At 39.7% G+C, this 22,778-nt stretch overlaps 1 protein-coding gene across 2 annotated transcripts in view; it reads right to left on the reverse strand.

The window, feature by feature from the left end:
- Window positions 1-226: 226 nt before the first annotated feature.
- The window catches only part of gna12a (guanine nucleotide binding protein (G protein) alpha 12a), a 93,629-nt gene continuing 71,077 nt past the window's right edge, over window positions 227-22,778 (reverse strand). For both annotated transcript variants that reach the window (XM_059979478.1, XM_059979477.1), the window contains 2 exons: window positions 16,705-16,755; window positions 227-6,372 (listed from right to left, as the gene is read on the reverse strand). In XM_059979478.1, coding sequence (XP_059835461.1) covers window positions 5,803-6,372; window positions 16,705-16,755 — 621 coding nt within the window. In that variant the 3' untranslated portion in view covers window positions 227-5,802. The remainder of the gene's footprint in view (window positions 6,373-16,704; window positions 16,756-22,778) is intronic.

Genomic DNA, 22,778 nt, shown 5'->3' on the forward strand with positions numbered 1-22,778 from the left:
GCAAATGAGTATTATTTTAAAATTCTGTTCATTTCATTAAAGAATTCTAGAAGTCAAGGCCACTGAATATTACAAGATTAATATTACCCTGAAACCAGAAAAACAGTTTAGACAACTCTATGATTACTTCCTGAGTGAGTACAGAACTTAACACTTGACAGAAGCAAATATACTACTCTTGGGCACATTTACACTACCAGACAGGACAGAACACATACAAAGCAAATCAGGTGCCACCCATTTAATAACAAAAATTGCCATACTTTCTAGATCCACAAACATTACAACATGACATCTGCCCTAGGGCTAATTTTTGTCCAACATACTGGTGTTAAATTGGACTGGATTTTTAAAATGCAGCTTCATCTATAATGCTGGTGTCATTTAATAATTATGCATTTAAAAGGGCTTGTGCAACAGTCTTTATTGCTCTAGGTACAAAGATGGTGAGAATACTTGCACCAAATAGTATTGCCCTAAATGTGACACAATGCACTCAAGCTTCCTAATAAAGGTGACTCTTTCAAAGCTGTTATTTTACCTCCCAACCTACTCTTTTGCTCAATATCCAAACCAAAACAAACACTGCAACACTGCAATCTATTGTACTCCACAAGCATCTTAAATATTCTGCACAAACACTGTAGATTTATCATATCAAAAACAAACGTCACAATAACTTCTAGTTTTGTTTAGTGATGGGAAAGTTCAAAGTAAATTTATTATCAAAGTACATATATGTCACCATATACACTCTGGAGATTCATTTTATTGCAGACAATCACAGTAAATACAACGTGTTGGATCAAATTCTGCAAAACAAGCACAAACTACAGGCCAATGCTCCAATTTCTGAAGTGATGCTCCAGACATTAATCGTTGTGGTTCTTGTCAGCACTTACACACAGAAGATCTCAGCTTTATTTTGGAAGATGAGTAACCAGGTCTTTCCTGTTTATCTGACAACTAAAAATCTCTCAATAACTAAGAACATCAGAGATTATTGTGTGAATTCTACAGTTGGTAGAATTTTGTTGTTGCAGATTATGTGAAAATTATATCCTCTGCTTGAACTATAGTTATTTTGCATGGGAAGATGGAAGGTCATATTCTTGGAGCACAAGCTTCATCTATAAAAACTATTTGTAAGATTGTCTGTAATTAAACTGTTCACCTACACATCAGGGCTTTGCAGGATTAAAAACCTCAAATCTGAACCAGTTTTCCTGGAGATGAAATGATTAATACAGCAAGCCACTATGTAGTTCAGACTTCCATGCATCACACAGCTGTCACATTTCTCTGAACATTCACTGGTAAATGAGATCCCCATGATATTTCAACCACTGTTTTACCAATCATCTTCAAGATACAACATAGCATTACTTTATCAGCACAATTGAATATCTTATTTAGATACTGCCAATCTGCTAAAAAAAAACCTTCTGTCTTGGTCAAAGAACTTGTTCCACTAACACATAAAACCAAGCATTGTGAATTAAAATAAAAATCACTAAAGCGGATACAAAAAGTGACCAATAAGTAGTGGATATGGCATCGTCCATCACAAGTAAAGCCCTTCCCAGCATTGAGCATATCTCCATGGAACGCTCTTGCAGGAAAGCAGCATTCATTATCCAGGCCAAGCTCTCTTCTCATTGCTGCCGTCAGGTGGTACAGGAGCCTCAGGACCTACACCAGCAGGTTCAGGAACAGGCTCTGGAACCAGAGGGAGCAACTTCACTCACCCCATCACTGAACTGAACGCAACCCCATGGATTCACTTTCAAAGTCTCTTCATCTCATGTTCTCGATAGTTATTATCATATTTTTCTTTGTATTTGTTTAGTTTGTCGTCTTTTGCACATTGGTTGTTTATCTATCTTGTCTTTCATTGATTATATTGTGTTTCGTTGTATTTACTGTGAATACCCAGCAGAAAATGAATCTCAGGGTTGTATATAGCACAGTATACAGTTACTTCAAACTTTATGTCCCATTCATTAAAATAATCATTTCTGGTTATTCATAGTGTCACTGTGTATTCAAATTTCAAGTTTAGATGATGTTGGTCTAACATGATAAAGTTTAAATGCAAAAAAACAGATCCTTAGAACTAACAGAGTATGCAACATATAAGTCTGCATTTAAATTTAAAAGTAGCAACTTATTCAAAAGTGTGGCATTAAACAGAACCTGGCAAATTATCGTATAATGCAAACACATTGTAGTTTTTGTGGTTTCAACCCTCGTTCTAACAAAATTACCCACTCTTAGAATCTATTGCTCAGAATGATCATGGAACATTTTACAAGACTGACACCTGAAAACTTACATACAATCTTATTTCCTGCTCTGAAACAGAATAGTTATTGTTCACTTGAAATGGATTTTTAAAGAAATAAAAGTGTTGGGGTGGGAAGGAGCTGAAGAGAAATTGCAAGGAGAACAAATTCCAGCCCCCACAAACCAGTACACACACACAAACACACGCAATGGCCATTTTAAAAACAGCAGAACTGCAAAATTACCTGCATAGGTAACTAATATACCAACTGTGCAACACAACTATTGCATTAGAAAAGGAAATTAGCTCAATTTATTATGGAATGAAAAAGATGATTTATGACAAAGTCCAGCTAAGAAATTTGAAGTTAATAATATCTATCAACCCATCAACTTTTATATTAAACACAAAATATCAAAAGTTTAAGGCATAAACTTCCCTCTCTTGACAGTTTTATGAAAATGCATTTTAAAAAAAACAACCACTACAGTGAAATGACTACAAAAAACACTCCTCTTGGAAATATTGTTCTTCTACCAACAAAGCTGGTCTTTCCGAACAGCTTATACCGAGATAAATTAGAACAGATAACAATTTTATGGTTAGCTAAAGCAATGACTGAGAGATGAGCCAAACAGCATTATTTTAATATTTCTTTCCCAGTATCATTAGATGGGAAGTGCACCTAAAAGAATATTACAAATTGTGTAAACCCGAAACAAAAGCATGCACACCTGGCTCTGTATTAATTCATTCCGGCACATATTAAAATATACTAGCCAAAAACAGTTAAATACAAAACTTATTTAGCACAATTTTGCATTAACTTGCAAGTAGGCCAAGGAGGAAAGTCACATAGGACTACAGAGTAATGGAACAGAAAAATGAAAACCTGGACTGGTGAACATTGCGGGTGTTTTATTAGAACATTCGACAAAGGGCTGGCCAAAGCCTCCACAGGATGGCCACAGTGCCTCTTAATCACATACATGGAGTAATCAATTACACATCAAGCTATCTTTGTATCGTGCTAAATATCTGTTCACTTTGCTTGTGTGCAATTTCCAAATTTTGAGGGTTAAGCAAAAAAACAAAACTCAACCTGAAAATGTCAAAGTGAATTTTGTAAGGTCAGACAATTGTGGAAAGAGTTTTTCAAATGGTTAAGTAATTTATGTGGTTCCCAGGAAAACTATTTGTAACAACTACATTTTAATACTTGTCCATAAAGAACATCCGAGGTGCAGATTAATTCTTCAAGGTAGAAGACAAAAGTAGAAAGGTGGAAAGCAGAACTAAAATGGAAGTTTTTGCCAAAAGTGTCAAAATACTCTAATTATCTTTCTTAATTTTTCCAGAGAATTAATTAATTGAACTTATGAATCTACAGTAAAATCCAAGGTTGGACAGTGAGGGGATGGTAGCTTGAAGCAGAAATTACCAGTAGAAATTCAAATATAACATTGTAAATACGTTTTGTTATCTTAAAATGGCTGGATTTCTCTACAACCATTCCTCTACACTTCACAGTGAAGAGATGAAATAAAATATTGACAACATTGATGTCAGCTGGAAAAAAAACATGCACCAACAAATTGAGAATCACATTGTTTAGGCTGGCAAACTTGCAATATCAAATTTGTTCACCAAAAATCAAAACTATCTACTTGTTTGTCTGTAGGTTAACCCAAATATTCAATAGGTCTCTATCTTTTTGCCAGAATTAAAATATTCCTTCTGAATTAATGCATTTAGGTTAATTTTGCATTCTAAAGGGATACAAAAAATAATGTTGCCCCAAATAAATTTTAATCTCAGGCAAAATCAGGCTGTTCAGGTTAGGAAGTTAACTATATAAATTTATCATTTCTAGTTTCCTTGTTGTGTTAATGCTACATACAACAACCATTGCATCAAAACTCAAAAGTTGTGTCTAAGTTTTGCTTCCATTTCATTGCTGAAGATATTTCTTACTAAATGTGTGAGGCAAATTGGTACAGAAATTAAGTGTAGGATTCAAAGACAATGATTCTTAAGTAGTTATAATGGCCAGAATTAAGATCTGAATTTTTAGAAAAACAGCAACACAGAAGTAGGATTATATCCAAAAGGTTAATTAAGATCTAACCTGCTAAACGTTATAGTGCCAGGGTAAACAAAAACAAAGAAAAGTGCTCAAAACTACAGGTAGGCCAAAAATTTATGAAAAAGAAAGAAACATTTAATACTTTTGAACTGCATTGTTTATCTTTTAAAGAGTGTGACATGATACTGAAATCAGCCCAAATTAGTACTCTGCCTACAGGCTTAGGAGGAAGCGTGTGTGTGCAACTTCCTGCTACATAAAAGGTGAGCTAAGATTTGGATTGTCCAGATCTATAATGAGACCTGAAAGCCTGCTGGGTTACATCTAGTCACCAGTGGTTATAATCAATTGTGCTATATCACTGATAGCATTACTGAAAATGCAACTGGAATCTGGATTGGTTATTTCTATTTTCAGAAGACTCCTGGTGTGTGCTAGGTGGCAGTATATTAGCTACTTCAAAACAGGAACTTGGGCCATTTCATATAAAAATACTTTCCAATACTGCTTTAAGACAGAGCACAGTTTATTTCTAGTAGTTCTTAGTTAAAAAAAATCTTTGATTTGCCAAGAATCTACACTCAAAAACCCTGAACTAAAAGATGGTATATTTCTAATCTGTCTTCTGGCACAAAACTATTAGATTTTAATAGCGGAGGTTTCTATCTGCTCATCAAGGTCAATTAACAATTCATGCAACTCATGAATGTTCAACATAAGTCTGCAAAGGAATTTTATAAAAAATAATAGTTGTAAATAACAAATACACATTCACAATGAAGTTGAATTCCATGCTGTACCAAACAGTAGTTGTACCTGGCTATGGAAGGGTTATAAACTGATTGAACCAAATGACAAGCTCAATCCATTTTACTACAGCTCCAGATATCCAAGTAGTATGGCTGTAATTTGAACCCATTTTTTAATGCAACCCAGTTTTCTCCTTAAAAACCAGCATTTACTTATGCCATTCACTCTGCCAAGAGACTTCATATCTCAGATAGTTTACATTCAGCAACAGTAAATAGCAGAACTCTAGAATGGGACAGAACCCACTGAGTAGCTTGGATAATAACCTACTATTATTGTCCATACAGACTTCCATGTAAAGCACCCTTGGTACAAGCCAATTTGGTACTTGAAACTCAGATTGATCATTGCCCACCTTTTCCATTCAGTACAAAACAGAAAAAGGGGCCCTAGTGCAATGAGTGTCTAGAACTACTGCTCACTATGCTTCTGAGAACTTGTACGGAACTTGAAAAAGGACATTTATAAGCACTTCCATGATGTCAGTATGCTTCCATGTAATATCACTGCAATCTCTCTACACATGGCCAGACTCCAGGCCAGTCTGAACTGAAAGTGCTAGTGGCACAGGGAATACCAAGGAGCAATGCCAAATAGAATTATCTCATTTCTTCACCCTTCACTGCAGCATTACATCTTTCAGATTCTCCTGCAGAATAGTGTCTTTCACAGCATGAAACACAAACCGAATGTTTTCTGTGTCAATGGCCGTTGTGAAGTGGTGAAACAGTGGCTTGCTGCGATCTCGCCGTTTGTTATTGAAGCACTGCACCAAGTATTTTTGTACATCCTCCAGTCTGTGAGGGTTCCATTGAAAGTCTGGGAAGTATTTCTTAATATTAACTGTTTTCACTTTCTCTACAAGCAAGTCCATTTTGTTGAGGAACAAAATAACAGAGACAGAAGTAAATAATTTGTTGTTTACAATAGTCTCAAAAATGTTCATCGATTCTACCAGACGGTTTGTCCGCCTGTCTTCCATGAGAACCTGGTCATATTCGCTGGAGGAAACCATGAACAGAATGGACGTAATCCCATCAAAGCACTGAAACCACTTCTGCCGTTGAGATCGTTGACCACCTACATCTATCATTTTGAAAGGAATGCCTTTTATGATAAAATCATGTTCCACAATTCCTTTGGTGGCCTTTCTTGCAAGGAGAACATCATGTCTGCTAGGAAGGTATCTCTGAAACAAAAGAAACCAAATAGGTATCACAAAATAGGTATCTAGATGAGCATATTTTTTCCTAAAAAGACACCACAGACACAGGAATATGTTATAGTAAATTATATTAATTTCATAATCTAATAGCCATAGATAGTTCAAACTCCAAAATTGAAAGGATACCAACCAGTCAAAACTGAACTGATCATTTGCATTTAGGAGAGGAAGGGAAGGAGAAAGTAAGTTATTTACCAGATGCGTTTATTTTAAGATATGCATGCAATTTTTTCCTGTAATAGCTCCCATGCTACGATGTTGGTGGCATGTTCTATATTTAAAAAGTGGTATGGTTTTGCTGTTTATTTCAAATGACTGAAATTAAATTTGTGAACATACAAAAATTCTCTCAAATTAATGGCTTTTGTTCAGTTCATTGGACACTGAACAATTACAATTTAAAGAAATCCCAAAATTTAACCTAAACAGCACCAGGCATAGACCTAACTTGAAGTTTACAAGCTTCAAACAGACATTTCACATCGCATAATTAGAAAGCATGGTTATCTCCAAGGAGATCAAAAGCCGAGGTTTTGGATTTGCAGAATGCACCAAGATTACTGTCGAGATCACAGCAACAAATTTAAAAAAAAAATTGTATTTGGCATTAATTACAGAAGGTAATATTTCCTCCACCCCACCACACTTACAATCTTAACTTTAAAATGGTGAGAATAGCTTTGCTCATCTTCACTGCTGGTATGATGTTGAATTAGTATAAATTCCACCTTATCTGTGCCCTTTTGGTTGCTCTCTGCTGACTCACTATAATAAATTAGGCAGCAAACTTGTTGCATTACAAGATATGTAAGCACATTATCTGACACTAGTAAGGTGAATAATGAATTTGTAAACTAGAGAATTAATCATATTCTGGATTAGTTCTATGTTTTTCGCAAAAGCTTCAAATTAACGAGCTGCCAATTTCTAAGACATTTATGAATTTCCATGGGATGTGTCAGGAATTTCCCTAATTTTCTTTAAAGGTAGCACCGGCAAGACGCTGTGAAGTTTTTGTGGGCAGATAACAAAACTACTAACTATTCTATTAAATATATTTTTTCTGGACCTTGATCATTGAAATCCACAGCTTGTAATATCCATGAGGATGGCGTGTTTTTGAACACGTCCAAGACCTGGCGCTTTTGCAGCATCTTGAAGGATTTGGAAAACCGGACTCTCAAGAATGTGGATACAGCTGCAGCAACCACTGCTGAAGTGGACTTCGGGCTGCACTGAAGTGGTAAACCCAGGCCCGAGAGTGAAAAGCAGATTGATATTTAGCTGATTTAAGTGCTGAGCCAGATTTAAAAGATTAAGGCATTGATGCCAGGGGAGAAGGACTAATCAGTGTTCAGCACACTACTCTGTAAGGCTTTACTCCCCTCAGCACTGAACTCATTCTGCAGATGTGGCCTGCAGCCACTGGGCTCCTGGACTGGGTGCAGTACTGATCTGGCTATGTGGCTGTGAACTCACTTTTAGGGATTTTGTTGTTCATGCTCTGAACAGATAAAGCATGAAGTGTTGGACACTGTTTTGAATGCGTTGGCATCCAAAATCGTGCATGGAGAGATGTCAGATACGCTGATCTATCCCAGGTCAGCGGACAAAGCTTCGAGCCAACACTTGACCATTCAACACTTTGACAATGCCCTGATGACCAGCATGCAGCTCCTCCAACACTTTCGCTCTCAACTTGCACGGTACAACAACTCTCAATCCCCACACAAGGCAAACTCTAAAGGGCAAATTCATCTTGGCCCAGGCAAAATGGTGGAACTGGAACTCTGTTACATATTCCAGCCATTTCTGCAGGCCATGTACACCTGAGACAGTGCAAGGTCTTTTCTGGTTTCCCTTTGGATCATTTCTGCTGTAATAGGGAGACTTAGAAACATAGAAAACCTAAAGCACAATACAGGCTCTTTGGCCCACAATGCTGTGCTGAACATGTCCCTACCTTAGAACTATCTAGGTTTTACCCATAGCTCTCTATGTTTCTAAGCTCCATGTACCTATCCAGGAGTTTCTTAAAAGATCTTATCGTTTCCACCTCCACCACCGTCGCCAGCAGCTCATTCCACACAATCACCACTCTCTGGTTAAAAAAAAAAATTACCCCCGACTTCTCCTCTGTACCTACTTCCAAGCACCTTAAAACTGTGCCCTCTCCTGTTAGCCACTTCAGTCCTGGGAAAAAGTCTCCGACTATTCACACAATCAATGCCTCCCATTATCTTGTACACCTCTATCAGGTCACCTCTCATCCTCAGTTGCTCCAAGTTCACTCAACCCATTCTCATAAGGCATGTTCCCCAATCCAGGCAACATCTTTGTAAATCTCCTCTGTACCCTTTCTATAGTTTTCACATCCTTCTTATAGTGAAGTGACCAGAACTGAGCACAGTACTCCAAGTGGGGTCTGAACAGGGTTGTGTATAGCTGTAACATTACCTCTCGGCTCCTAAACTCAATCCCATGATTGATGAAGGCCAATGCACCGTATGCCTTCTTAACCAGAGTCAACCTGCATAGGAGCTTTGAGTGTCCTATGGACTCGGACTCCAAGATCTCTGATCCTCCACACTGCCAAGCGTCTTACCATTAATACTGACCAGGTTCATTTATATATATATATAAATAGAAAAACACCTAGTAGAGTTATTGACCCCTTCCTGTTTCTAACTTCCGCGGACAATCCCTCCATGACTTCCTCCTTTTCTGCCGCCGTGACACTATCTCTGATCAACAGTGCCACGCCCCCACCTCTTTTGACTCCCTCCCTGTCCTTTCTGAAACACCTATAGCCTGGCACTCTAAGTAACCACTCCTGCCCCTGAACCTTCCAAGTCTCTGTAATGGCTACAACATTATAGCTCCAAGTTCTGACCCACACTCCGAGCTCATCCGCTTTGTTCATGATGCTTCTTGTATTAAAATAGACACATCTCAAACTATTATTCTGAGTGCATCCCTTCTCTATCACCTGTCGATCCTCTCACTCACAATGTCTCCAAGCTTTCTCCATTTGTGAGCCAACAGTCCCTTCCTCAGTCTCTTCAGTTTGGTTCCCCACCCCCCCCCCCCAGCAATTCTCGTTTAAACTCTCCCTCATAACCTTAGCAAACCTTCCTGCCAGCATACTGGTCCCCCTCAGATTCAAGTGCAACCTGTCCTTTTTGTACAGGTCATGCCTGCCCCAAAACAGGTCCCAATGATCCAGAAATCTGAATCTATCAGCCACACATTTATCCTCCACCTCACTCTATTCCTATACTCAGCAGACAGTAATCCCAAGATTACTACCTTTGAGGTCCTACTTCTCAACTTCCTTCCTAACTCCCTGTAGTCTGTTTTCAGGACCTCCTCCCTTTTCCTACCTATGTTGTTGGTACCAATATGTACCACGGCCTCTGGCTGTTCAGCTTCCCACTTCAGGATATTGTGGACATCCTGGACCCTGGCACCTGGGAGGCAAACTACTTGCATCCACAGAATCGCCTCTCGGACCCCCTAACTATATAGTCCCCTATTATTGCTGCCTTCTTCCTTACCCTACCCTTATGAGCCACAGGGCCAGACTCTATGCCAGAGGTGCAGCCATTGTTGCTTCCCCCATGTGGGCCATTCCCCCCCCCGCCCCAGCAGTACTCAAAAAGAGTACTTATTATTAAGGGGGACAGCCACAGGGGTACTCTCTAGTATCTGCCTCTTGCTCTTCCCTTTCCTGGTTGTTACCCTCTTATCTGTCTCCCGCGGCCCCGGTGTGACTACTTGCCTATAGCTCATGTCACCTCCTCACTTTCCCTGACCAGGGATCATTTGTATTCTGAAGAATATGTCAAGTGGAGTGCCCTCTTTTTAAAATTATTTTATTTTTTTTTAAAAGGTATTTCCTTTTCAAAGGGTAAACAGGACAATCAATCAGCAATTGTAACTATGTCCTTCAAGAAAGAACCCATCTCTTCATTTGTTTGTATATAATTTATGAACAAAGTACATGTGTCTCCACATTTTCTTGCAGGCATTCTCAATAAATGCATTATGGGAGAATTTGAGGCCTCCATCGGTCAGGGTCCACCACGTTGTCTCCCAACTGTCTGGATAAACAAGCCAGGACAGTTAGATTCGGAGAGCAAGCTGTTGCCCATGTAGCAAGCACCCCCTCTCCACGCATCTGTTGAACCCATAGGAACAGCACAGACTGAGACCATTTGGCACCAGCAGCGCTGCAGCAGTGTTGAAATAAATATATGGCTGCCTTAGGGATTCCAGCTTCAGGTTTTTCCTTAGGGTTTACTCCCGAAGCCTTTCCCATGAGTGGGTACAGGCATAAGGCAACGAGGTTTGATATCAGAGTTTTCCTTCTCCTAGATGAACTGCCAACCATGGCTGATGAGCCCCATCTGCCCGAAGCAACTAGTAACCCGCATTTGCCCCTTCTCCTATCTGTAGAAATGGTTCTGCTGGGCTTAGTAGAATAATCAGAATAAAATGAATGAAAGATCACACTACTGGGTGCTCAACCAGTGTGCAAAAGACATACTGTGAAAATACAAAAATTAATAATAATAATAATAAATAGAGCAATAAACAGAGAACATGAGATGAAGAGTCCTTTCAAGTGAGTTCATAGGTTGGGAGAACATTTCAATGATGAGGCAAATAAAGCCGAGTGAAGTCATCTCCTTTGGTTCAAGGCCCTGATGGTTGAGGGTAATAACTGTTGCAGAACTTGATGGTGAGAGTCTCAAGGCTCCTTTACCTTCTTCTTGATGGCAGCAGCTAAAAGAGAACAGGCTTGGTTGGGGGGTCCCTGATGATGGATGATGCTTTCCTGCAATAACACTCAATAAGTGTACTCAATGGTGGGGAGAGTTTTACCCATGATGGACTGGGCTGTATCCATTATTTCTTGTAGCAATTTCCATTCAAGGCATTGGTGTTTCCATACCAGGCTGTGATGCAACCAGACAATATACTCTTCACCACACATCCATAGAAGCTTGATAAAGTTTGGATGTCATGCCAGATCTTCACAAACACCTAAGTAGAGGTGCTACCGTGTTTTCTTTGTAATTGCACTTGCATGCAGAGCCCAGGCCAGACATTCTGAAATAATAATACCAAGGAATTTAAAGTTGTTGACCCTCTCCACCTCTGATCAAGACCAGCTCATAGACCTTTGGTTTCCTCCTACTGAACCAGCTCTTTCATCTTGCTGACACTGAGTAAGAGGTTGTGGCATCACTCAGCCATATTTTTCAACTTTCCTCCTATATGCTGACTCATTACCAACTTTGATTCAGCTTACAGCAGTGATGTTATCAGAAAACTTGAAAATGTCATTGAAGCTGCGCTTAGCCACACAATCACAAGTGTAAAGTGATTTAAGCAGGGGCTAAGCACACAGACTTGTGGTGCACCTGTGCTTATAGAGATTGTGGAGAAAAATTTTGTCAATCCAAACTGACTGGGGAAAATCGAGAATCCAATTGCACAAGGAGGTATTAAGCCAAGGTTTTGAAGCTTATTGATTGGTTTTAAGGGGATGATATCATTGACTACCAAGCTGTAGTCAGCGATGAAGAGCATCCTGATGTATACATCTTTGCTGTCTAGATGTTCCAGGGTGCTGCTGCTGTTAATAGCACAATCTTTTGTGGACTGAAAATGGACACGAATGGTTGATTACCAATAACAAGGGTAAACTATCTCCCATTCAAGTACTGGTTGAAACATTTTCATCCCAAACTGTATTCAAGGCCTCTCTGTCAATCTGTGTGTAATTTTTAAGGGAGTATGATGTAAAGGCAATGGGGTGCTCACTTTGATTACTCATAACATGTGACATGACTTCACCTAAACAATAAGGCAAGGCGTCACAGGAAAGCTTCACTGAACAATCTGAATCAAAGTGTGAATACAGTGTCTGACATTACCGCTCCCTTTGCCTTTTGGAAAGCCACCCCACACTGCTTTTTCCATTACTGTTTCTTCCTGATCAGTAGTAACAAGTTCCAGCAGTGAAGCACAGTAGCCATGTTTGGCAGGAACCTGTTACAGCCATTGACAAATCTTGAAAGGGACCACAAATGCGATGTTCTTTGGCTTTGGGGCATCCACCACTGCTTAAATTTTCTCAACACATATGAGTAAATCTTGTGTGTCAATGGTGTGACCCCAGCAAGTGATGCCTAATTTAAATAACTCAAGAGTTGTTGTGTCAGGCTTTGAGCCTATAATCTAATTATTTACTGCTGTCTTGAGATTTTGGAGAGGTTCCTCGTCATCCTCACCAGTAAGAGTGACGTCATTGAGGTAACGCTCAGTGCCTGGGCAGTCTTGCAGCACCTGATCTATAGCTTTCTGCCAGAGTGCAGGTGTAGATGCTAAAGCTACTCCAAAAATAAACATATATAGTGATAATACCTTTTGTGAGTGTTTATGGACTTTTTCCACCTGCATCGACAGATAGGCCTCAGCTATGTCCACTTTGCTGAAGAGCTTCCCTCCGGAAAGTTATCTTCCATCCTGGGCTGAGGGTATTGCCCTACTTTCATTACAGGATTGATAGTGACATTGAAATTACCACAGATCCCAAAAGACCCATCCTTCTTGGCTACTGGGACAACTGGCATTGCCCGTGGTCTCCACTCAATCTTCGAAAGAATTACTTCAGCCTCCATGTGACCTAGCTCACGTGTTTCTAGAATATTTATGAGATCCTCCCCTCACCCTGCCTCATTCTCCTGAACTCCAGGGAATACAGTCCAAGAGCAGCCAGACATTCCTCATACGGTAACCCTTTCATTCCTGGAATCAATCTCATAGAGTGTTCTCTGAACACTCTCCAATGTTATTATATCCTTTCTAAAATAAGGAGCCCAAAACTGCACACAATACTCCAAGTGTGGTCTCATGAGTCCCTTATAGAGCCTCAACATCACATCCCTGCTCTTATATTCTATACCTCTAGAAATAAATGCCAACATTGCATTCACCTTCTTCACCACTGACTCAATCTGGAGGTTAACCTTTAGGGTATCTCGCACAAGGACTCCCAAGTCCCTTTGCATCTCTGCATTTTGAATTCTCTCCCCATCTGCCCATTTAATTTTTCCAAAGTGCACAACCATACACTTTCCAACATTGTATTTCATTTGCCACTTCTTTGCCCATTCCTCTAAACTCTCTCTGCAGGCTCTCTGTTTCCTCAACACTACCCGCTCCTCCACTTATCTATTAATCCCAAAGTCCAAATCATTGGTATACATTGTAAAAAGCAGCAGTCCGAACACTGACCTCTGTGGAACTCCACTGGTAACTGGCAGCCAGCCAGAATAGGATCCCTTTATTCCCACTGTTTTCTGCCAATCAGCCAATGCTCCATCCACGCTAGTAACTACCCTGTAAATTCAAGTACACCACATCTACTGCATCTCCTTTGTCTACCCTGCTTGTAATTTCCTCAAAAAAATTGCAGCAGGTTAGTCAGGCAGGGTTTTCCTTTCAGGAAACCATGCTGGCTTTGGCCTATCTTGTCATGTGCCTCCAGCTATTCCATAATCTCATCCCGAACAATCAATTCCAACAACTTACCAACCACTGATGTCAGGCTTTCCTTTCTGCTGCCTCCCACCCTTCTTAAATAGTGGAGTATCATTTGCAATTTTCCAGTCATCCGGTACAATGCCAGAATCTATTGATTCTTGAAAGATCATTGTTAATGCCTCCGCAATCTCTCTAGCTACTTCATTCAGAACCTTAGGGTGCATTCTATCAGGTCCAGGAGATTTATCCACCCTCAGATTATTAAGTTTCCTGAGCACCTTTTCAGTCGTAATTTTAACTGCATATACTTCATTTCCCTGACACTCTTGAATGTCCGGTATACTGCAGATGTCTTCCACTGTGAAGACTGATGCAAAATATGCATTCAGTTCCTCTGCCATCTTTGCGTCTCTCATTACAATAACGCCTCCAGCATCATTTTCTAATGGTCCTATATCTACCCTCGACTCGCTTTTACCCTTTACGTCCTTAAAAAAGTCTTTTAGTATCTTCTTTGATATTAGTCACCAGCTTCCTTTCATAATTCACCTTTTCATTCCAAATGACCTTGGTTTCCTTCTGCAAATTTTTAAAAAAGCTTTCCAGTCCTTTATCTTCCCACTAGCTTTGGCTTCCTTGTATGCCCTCTCTTTTGCTTTTACTTTGGTTCTGACTTCACTTGTTATCCATGGCAGTCAGTGTCCTTCTTCCATTTGAAAAGTTCTTCTTATTTGGAATATACCCGTCTTACACTTCCTTCATTTTTCGCAGAAACTGGAGCCATTGCTGCTCTGCTGTCCTTCCTGCTAGTGTCACTTTCCAGCCAACTTTGGCCAGTTTCCCTCTCATGCCATTGTCATTTCCTTTATTCTACTGAAATACATTGGAATTTAGTTTCTCCTCCTCAAATTTCAAAGTGAACACGATCATATTGTGATCATTGTTTCTTAAGGGTTCCTTAACCTTAAGCTCTCTTATCACCTCCGGATAACTGCACATCACCCAATCCAGCACAGCCAATTCCCTAGTGGGCTCAACAACAAGCTGTTCCAAAAAGCCATCCCCTTAGATATTCTACTAATTCTCTCTTGAGGTCCAGTACTGGCCTGGTTTTCTCAATCCACTTTCATGTTAAAATCCTCAACGATTATCATGACATTACCCTTCTGACACACCTTTTCTACCTCCTGCTGTAACTTGTAATCCACATCCCGGCTGCTGTTTGGAGGCCTGTATACAACTGCTATTAGGGTCCTTTTACCCTTGCCATTTCTTAACTCAACCCACAGAGACTCTACACCTTCCGATCTCATATCATTTCTTATACACAGAGCCACACCACCCCCTCTGCTTACTACCCTATCTTTCCGATACACCGTATTTCCTTGGACGTTCAGCTCCCAATGGCAGCCATCCATTAGCCAAGTTTCAGCGATGCTCATAACATCATACTTGCCAATCTGCATCTGAATTTCAAGATCATCCATTTTATTTCTTATGCTGCATGCATTCAAATATAACACTTCCAGTCCAGTATTTGTTGCTTTTTATTGCTCTGACATCCACACAGATCTTGAAGTTGGTGACAACCATGGTGTATTCATTCAGATTTGACGATGAATCCCTGAATATTGTCCAGTCCTCCTTCTGAAAGCAGTCTTGTAAGCACTTCTCCACCTCCCTTGATCCTCACCATGGTGCTGTGGGTCTTTAGTCTCTGGCTATACACCTGGAGTAGAGGTATTAGGACTTTCTAAAGTGCAGGCATGGAATGGCATGTTAACGGTTCTTGAATGTGCTTAACAGTGGCCCAGTCCTGCCGAAGAGTCTTGGCCTAAAATGTTGGCTGTACTTTTTACCCCCATAGATGCTTCCTGGCCTGCTGAGTTCCTCCAGCATTTTGAGAGTTACTTGGATTTCTGGCATTTGTAATTTTTCTCTTGTTAGTGGTTAAGTGTGTCTGTTCCTTTGGGTCCACAGGTGATATATTGGTGGTAGTTGCTGAGAGACTTCATGCTGGCCTGGTTGTAATCTCCCGCAATGATAGGGAAGGCACTTGGATGTGCTATTTCATGACTGCTGATCATGGTGACTGCATGACTACTCAAGCGCTTGCCCGATGTTGGCCTGAGATAAAAAGTACAGAGCTACCAAAATGACGGGGGGGAAACTCACTCAGTAGATAAAATGGACGACACGACCACCAGATGTTCCTAGCAGTTAAGGGATGCCTCTTTCCAAAAATTCCAGGTACTATGTCACAAGGACTAGTTCAGATTCATTCCATGAAAACTTTCATCTATTACTAGAATATATTCATACCATTCTCCTTAAGAACACTTGAGTCTTCAGTAAAGATTCAAATACTAGCAACAAAACCTTACTATGAGCAATTTGGGTGTTAAGTACTCCATCAGAACATCACCGTATAACAAAACTAGTTCAGTGTGCAATGTTTCAGTGCTTTCAAGTGTGGTGCACTGTGGCACACAAGCAAGGCATTACGCATGCAAACAGACAAGAGGAGAGATAAATTTGGCCCAAATTTAGAATCTCATTTTGGCAACAATTAACATCCAGCAGATACATAGTTCATGATTTCCCTTCCACACACCTCCCCCCATCGGTTTTGTACTGTGAACAAAGAAATTATTAAATCCAAGATTAATCTACTTTCCCAATTAGCAAGGGTAAATATCCCAAATTCTAATGTTATAATAGAATAGGATTAACACTCACCAGTTGTCCAATTTGGTCAAGGTTGTCCAGAAAATATTTGACAGATTCACCCTGTGGGCAGGATAAAATAAAAAGAAATCAGTTTCCAATTCCATAAAATTTACTGCAGTTTATTAATAACTGGGCTAAAAGCTCCACTGGCAAAAAAATTTTCTGAGGAGACACTTTGCCCAGACATATGCAGTCTTTTAACTGCGCTTAGAAATCTTTTGCATTAGTGAATTAAAAGTAGCATTGCATCAATGGCTTTTGAAATTGAATGCAAACTAAAACACCATTAATTGTTCAAAGTAAAAGACCATTCTCAGATTTCATTCATTGTCTAAAAATCTCAACCTGCACATTCCCCCCCACCCCCAAATCACCTTTGGCTTTGATTTTACAGTTAAAAAAAACCAATAAGAATAACAGTTTATAGACATTCACCTGTTTCTCTGGTCACAAAGGACTTTAAAATACGGCTATAATGCTTTCTAAAACTGCACATTCTCCACACTCCACATTTTAAATAAACACCTCTATAATCTTTTCCATCATCTGTTTAATAACTTTTCTCCAAAATAATGCATTTCAGATTTAAATTAATATACAAATTAGGAGTGTACAAAAAGTATTTATTCATATAATTAAAAACATGTATACACATCCCATGGCTTCTTACTAAAATAAGATCCATTATCTTATATTCATGACTGTTCAGAAATTTAGAATGTAGGAGACTACTAACTAGCCCATCACGTATAGCACATTCCAAATAAAAATGGAGTTTGGGATAATCCCATTCCCCAGTTCTCAGTCAAAAAGACCAATAGTTTACGGTTCTTGAATTGTCAAAACGCTCTCTATACCCAAGGTTATGTTAAAGAGAATGGATCACTTCTTTTCAGACTATGTACGCATTTCAAATTGATACAATCTAACCAAATCTCCTCAAATGGCATGTATCCCAACAGAAAAATCTTCAAGTACATTAGCAAAGAATGTATAAATCATACAACTATGAGATTTGCTTGCTCAAAGCAAGAAACCCAAAAGAAACCAATCAAAGAAAAGGAATAAAAATAAAAGACCAACACTTGATGTGCAGGAGAAAGAAAAAAAATACAAATCATGCGAACAACAGCATTCCCAAACAAAAATTAGTCCTTGGATCTGAACCCCAGAGTAGTCCTAAAGCTTTGCTTATCATTTATCATATTAGCAGGCACAGAGCACAGCAGCCGAGGCAGTCTTCAGAGCCAGTATCAATTTGTAAGTCCTCAGCACTCAAACATCCAGAAGTCTCATCTGCATTCACACTAGTGCAATTGCGTTGTACTTCTGATAATGATAACTGGAATTGTTTTCTATTACTAGTTGTGACCTAGTGTTTCATAAATTGTATTAGAATTCCTCACTCTTTTATTCTGCACCTCAACCAATGAAAGACAACATCTTTCTTAAGCAACCTTAAACCTTGCTGTTGGCTCCTTTGCACTTCGAGAGTGAGAAGGGTGTAAACTAATCATTTAGCCAAGAGAATAAGAAACATGAGGAGGAACGGACTGGTCAGTGCCTTCAGGCTGCTTCATCATTTGGCAAGGTCACAGGTAACCTAACACTGAGCTCACGAGTTTCCCCCACATGCCCTTGTAGTTAAATAGTCTGTTAATACATTTAATGCACCTCCACAGTACCCGTAAATACATAATTCTGAAAATTCATTACACTAAAAAATTCTCCTTAGCAATATCTGAAATAGGAAATCCCTTATTCCGAACTTCTTACTACAAAGGACATCTCCACAAGGAGAAATATCCCCTCATTGAACTTGTCAATTCCAGTAGTCCCATCTTTCATTCCTCTAAACTTCAATGAGTATAGATCAAACCTATTTAATCTTTCTCATACATTGTGTTGAGGGGTGCAACTCTCTTCAATGTTCACATACCTATTAGAATTAGGTTTAACATCACCAGCATATGTTGTGAAATTTGTTAACTTAACGGCAGCACTACAATGCAATACAATACATGACAAATATAGAAAAATATCAAAGTATATATTTATATTAAATAGTTAAATTAAAAATAGTGCAAAAACAGAAAGTGGGGTGGTGTTCATGAGTTCAATGAACATTTATAAATATGCAATCCTAGTACTTTAGATATGATCTGACCAACACCCCCTAAATGTCACATCAAAACATTCATACTTTTATACGTCATCTCTTTCTGTATGCTAAATTCATGCATGTAGCAGGACCCAACAACCTCAATAGTATTACTTCACTATTTTAAATTATTTGTTTTTCATTCTTTCCAGGGTGTATAACCTCGTATTTCCTCCCCACCCCCAAAACAAGCCTGATGACATTATATGTATGAACAAGTCATCCCTCATTTTACAAAACTCAAAAGGAATCACATTCAAACTATTTTGTCTCATTTGACAGGACAACCTTCTCATCTCAAGAAATGGTCTGGTAAAATCTCCTTTGCACTGCTTCCAATGTTGCTACATCCTTTTGTTCAGGTAAGAGGACCAAAACTATACACAGTATTCAGCAAAACCTTAATGCCCTGTATAGCTATAACAAAAGCTCCCTACAGCCCCTTTGCAATACAGGCCAAAACACATTTTATCTTCTTAACCAGCTACTTGTTGGACCTGCTGCAGCTAGTTTGTTTTCTTTAAAAAAAGATTCAGACACCAGAACACTTGGATCTCTCTGTAATTCACTCATTCAAGTCTCTGGACCAGACCTTATGATTCACAGACTCAAATGGTGCTGACAGTCTCTAAATGCTCCATATTTCAACTCATAGAAAGCAACGTAGACCTCACAGACAACAATCAGATATCAGTGGAATGCTGATACAGAAGTCTAACATTTCAACCCAATTATGTGATGCATGTGCACATACGTAATTGAGACAATTAATTTGGGTGGGACAAAGAATTCAGTAATGACTATTATCAGTGGCAAGTCATGCAGACACACAATACCCAAATGCCTGCCAAACATGCATCTGTAGTTCAGGCTGAATCACAAAAAAAATTTCAAAATGCTTAAAGTCTAAATCAGTATTCTTCCTAAAATGCTGGCAAAACTGTCCGCTTTACCATTTAAACACATCACCACTAACAAAATTATAAAGACAAGAAAATCAGCAGATGCCGGAAATCCGAAGTAACACACAAACAAAATGCCGGAGGGAGTCAGTGGGCCAGGAAGCATCTATGGCAAAGAGTAAACAGTTTACATTTCGGACCGAGGCCCTTTATCAGGACTGGGGAAAAAGATGAGATGTTAGAGCAAGGTAGGGAGAGGGAAAGAAGTCGTACAAGGCAGTGGGTGATAGGTGAATCTGGGAGAGGGGGGGGGGTGAAGTAAATTGCTGGGAAGCTGTTAGGTTGAAGAGATAAAGAACTGGAGAAGGGGGAACCTGATAGGAGAGGGTAGAAGACCATGGAAGATTGGAAAGGGGAGGAGCACCAGAGGGAGGTGATGGGTAGGTAAGGAGAGGAGGTGAGAGAGGGAAACAGTAATGGAAATGGTGGGGGGGGGGGGGCAATTACCAGAGGTTCGAGAAATCGATGCTCATGCCATTGGGTTGGAGGCTACCCAGAGGGTATACGAGGTGTTGCTCCTTCAGCCTAAGTGTGGCCTTGTTGTGACAGTAGAGGCTGCCATGGACTGACATGTTGGAATGGGAATGGGAAGTAGAACTGAAGTGAGTGGCTGCCAGGAGATACCACTTTTTCTGGCAGGCAGAGAGTAGGTGATTGGCAAAACGGTCTCCCAATCTACATCAGGTCTCACCGATATACAAGAGGCCATATCAGGAGCTCCGGATACAGTAGATGACCACAACAGACTCACAGGTGAAGTGTCACCTCAACTGGAAGGACTGTTTGGGACCCTGAATGGTAGGGAGGGAGGTGGTGTCGGGGCAAGCATGGTACTTGTTCCACTTGCAAGGTTCCACCAGGAGGGAGATCAGTGGAGAGGGATGTACAGACATGGGAGTTGTGTAGCGACCACGGAAAGTTGTTTGTGGGGGGCAGGGAGGGAAAGATGCACTTGGTGGTGTGTTCCAGTTAGAGGTGGCAGAAGTAATGGAGAACTATGTTCTGGACGCAGAGGTTACTGGGGTGGTAGGGGAGGACAAGAGGAACCCTGGCGAGTTGCTGGGAGGAGGGCGAGGGCGGACGTGCAAAATGAAAGAGATGTGGGTGAGGGCAGCGTTGATGGTGGAGGGAGGAAAGCCTTTCTTTGAAGGAGAACGACAGCTTAGTTCTGGAACAAAATTACAAGGTGGTTTCAGAAGACCAGTGTTGTTCAAATTCTGGAAAGATTAATAGAAGTTCATCATTGGTCTAATAGTGCCACATTCAGCAAGATATAGTGAAAAACGTTTGCATGTCTTCAAGACATCATTCCATACACAAGTTCACTGCAGTAGAAAAAAAATGAAAATGGAATAGAGAATTTAGTGCTACATTTACAGATAAAATGCAGCGCAGGTAGATAAATAAAGTACAAGCCCATGATAGTGTACACTGAGATATCATTAGTTCATCTTTGTCTGTTCAAGAGTCCTATAAGAGTAGGGTAGAAACTGTCCTCGAGTTTGTTGGTACATGTTCTCAAGCTCTTGAATCTTCTGCTGGTGGGGAGGGGGAGGGAGTAGTGGGATAAAAGTGACAATGACTAGGGTGGGAAGGATCCACAAACAAGTTGGTTCTGACCCCTTTCATTACATCAGTGACTAGATAGTTTGTTCTGCTGATGTTGAGGGAGAGTTTTTTTTAAATCAACTCTAAGCCACTAGACCCTCACAAATAAAACATAATGGAAGAGTTCATGTGACACCATTGTATATCACTGAACGTATTACACACACATTTAAAACAAAACTTAGATTGCACTCTTTACAAAATAATCAATAGTATTTTTGTGTATTGTTTAAATATAATTTACCCTATCTTTTGAGGTCTTGATGCTTTGATTAGCTGCCATAATGCTAGAATAGTTATTTTTGCAGAAGCTCCCCATTACTTGTTTCTCTAACAGTTGTACTTTTCCATTTGTGGTTGGTACTAAAAGTAATCATTTTAATCTCTGTCCGCTGATTTAGTTCAGCTCCAGATCCAATTACTTACTCTTTTCTTTTATTAGCAATAATTAACTAATTCAACAATTGTTCAATAAAATGTTATATTTATTCACATTTACAATCTTAATACTTTACACTTGATCTGCAGCTATGTAAAGAGCACTGCAGTAATTCTTAAAAGGGATAATATCTCTATTTCTGCATGAGTCTACTTACAGGCTTGTCTACTTTAAAAAAATAATCACTTAACAATGAATTGTAATTACTTGAAGCATTTTAAGTACTTTACTGCAACAACTGCTTTTGGATAAAGTAGCTTTGCAGAACAAAATTCCTGTGCAGTAAAAACGTGAACATGTGGGTACTTTGCCATTCTTACTGTTGTTTCCCTCAAAATAAAAGCATTTCGAACAGTAGATCAATAAATCAACAGGCCAAAATCAAGCCAGAATGCTTAGGGTTACACTAGCTACAAGGGGAAATACATCCAGTGAGGCAGGCGTTCCTTAAAAACAGATACACTCGTATTTTACTTAGTACTCAGGGTGCCTTTCCAAGAATGACAGCACTAATGGAATTGGCAATAAAAGAGTTCATTATAATATTGTATAGAGCCAATATTACTGAATAGCAGCGCTGTGCTGGGAATCTGGCACAAACCACTGTGCTCCCATGCCTGTACTGGGAGCCTGGATGCTCAGAATCCAGCAGGACTCCATTCTCCACATGTGCTCATGATAGTGCAAAATGGGATTGAGCAGCAGAGCAGATCAAAGATGGACAGTTGCTACCAAAAAAAAAGAACTCTTCTGGCTGTGCAGCCTAACAAAACGGGGAGATTCATCCAATCAGGTGGCGATGAGACACAAAGGATTGGTACAATCTGACAACGGGTGGAGCAGCAGCAAGAGATCACAGTACTGGCCCACACTCCGCATACCAGTTAGGCTGCAACCCCAAACATCATCTTGG

The sequence above is a fragment of the Hypanus sabinus genome, chromosome 9, assembly GCF_030144855.1.
Source record: "Hypanus sabinus isolate sHypSab1 chromosome 9, sHypSab1.hap1, whole genome shotgun sequence".
In the NCBI taxonomy this organism is placed as follows: Eukaryota; Metazoa; Chordata; class Chondrichthyes; order Myliobatiformes; family Dasyatidae; genus Hypanus; species Hypanus sabinus.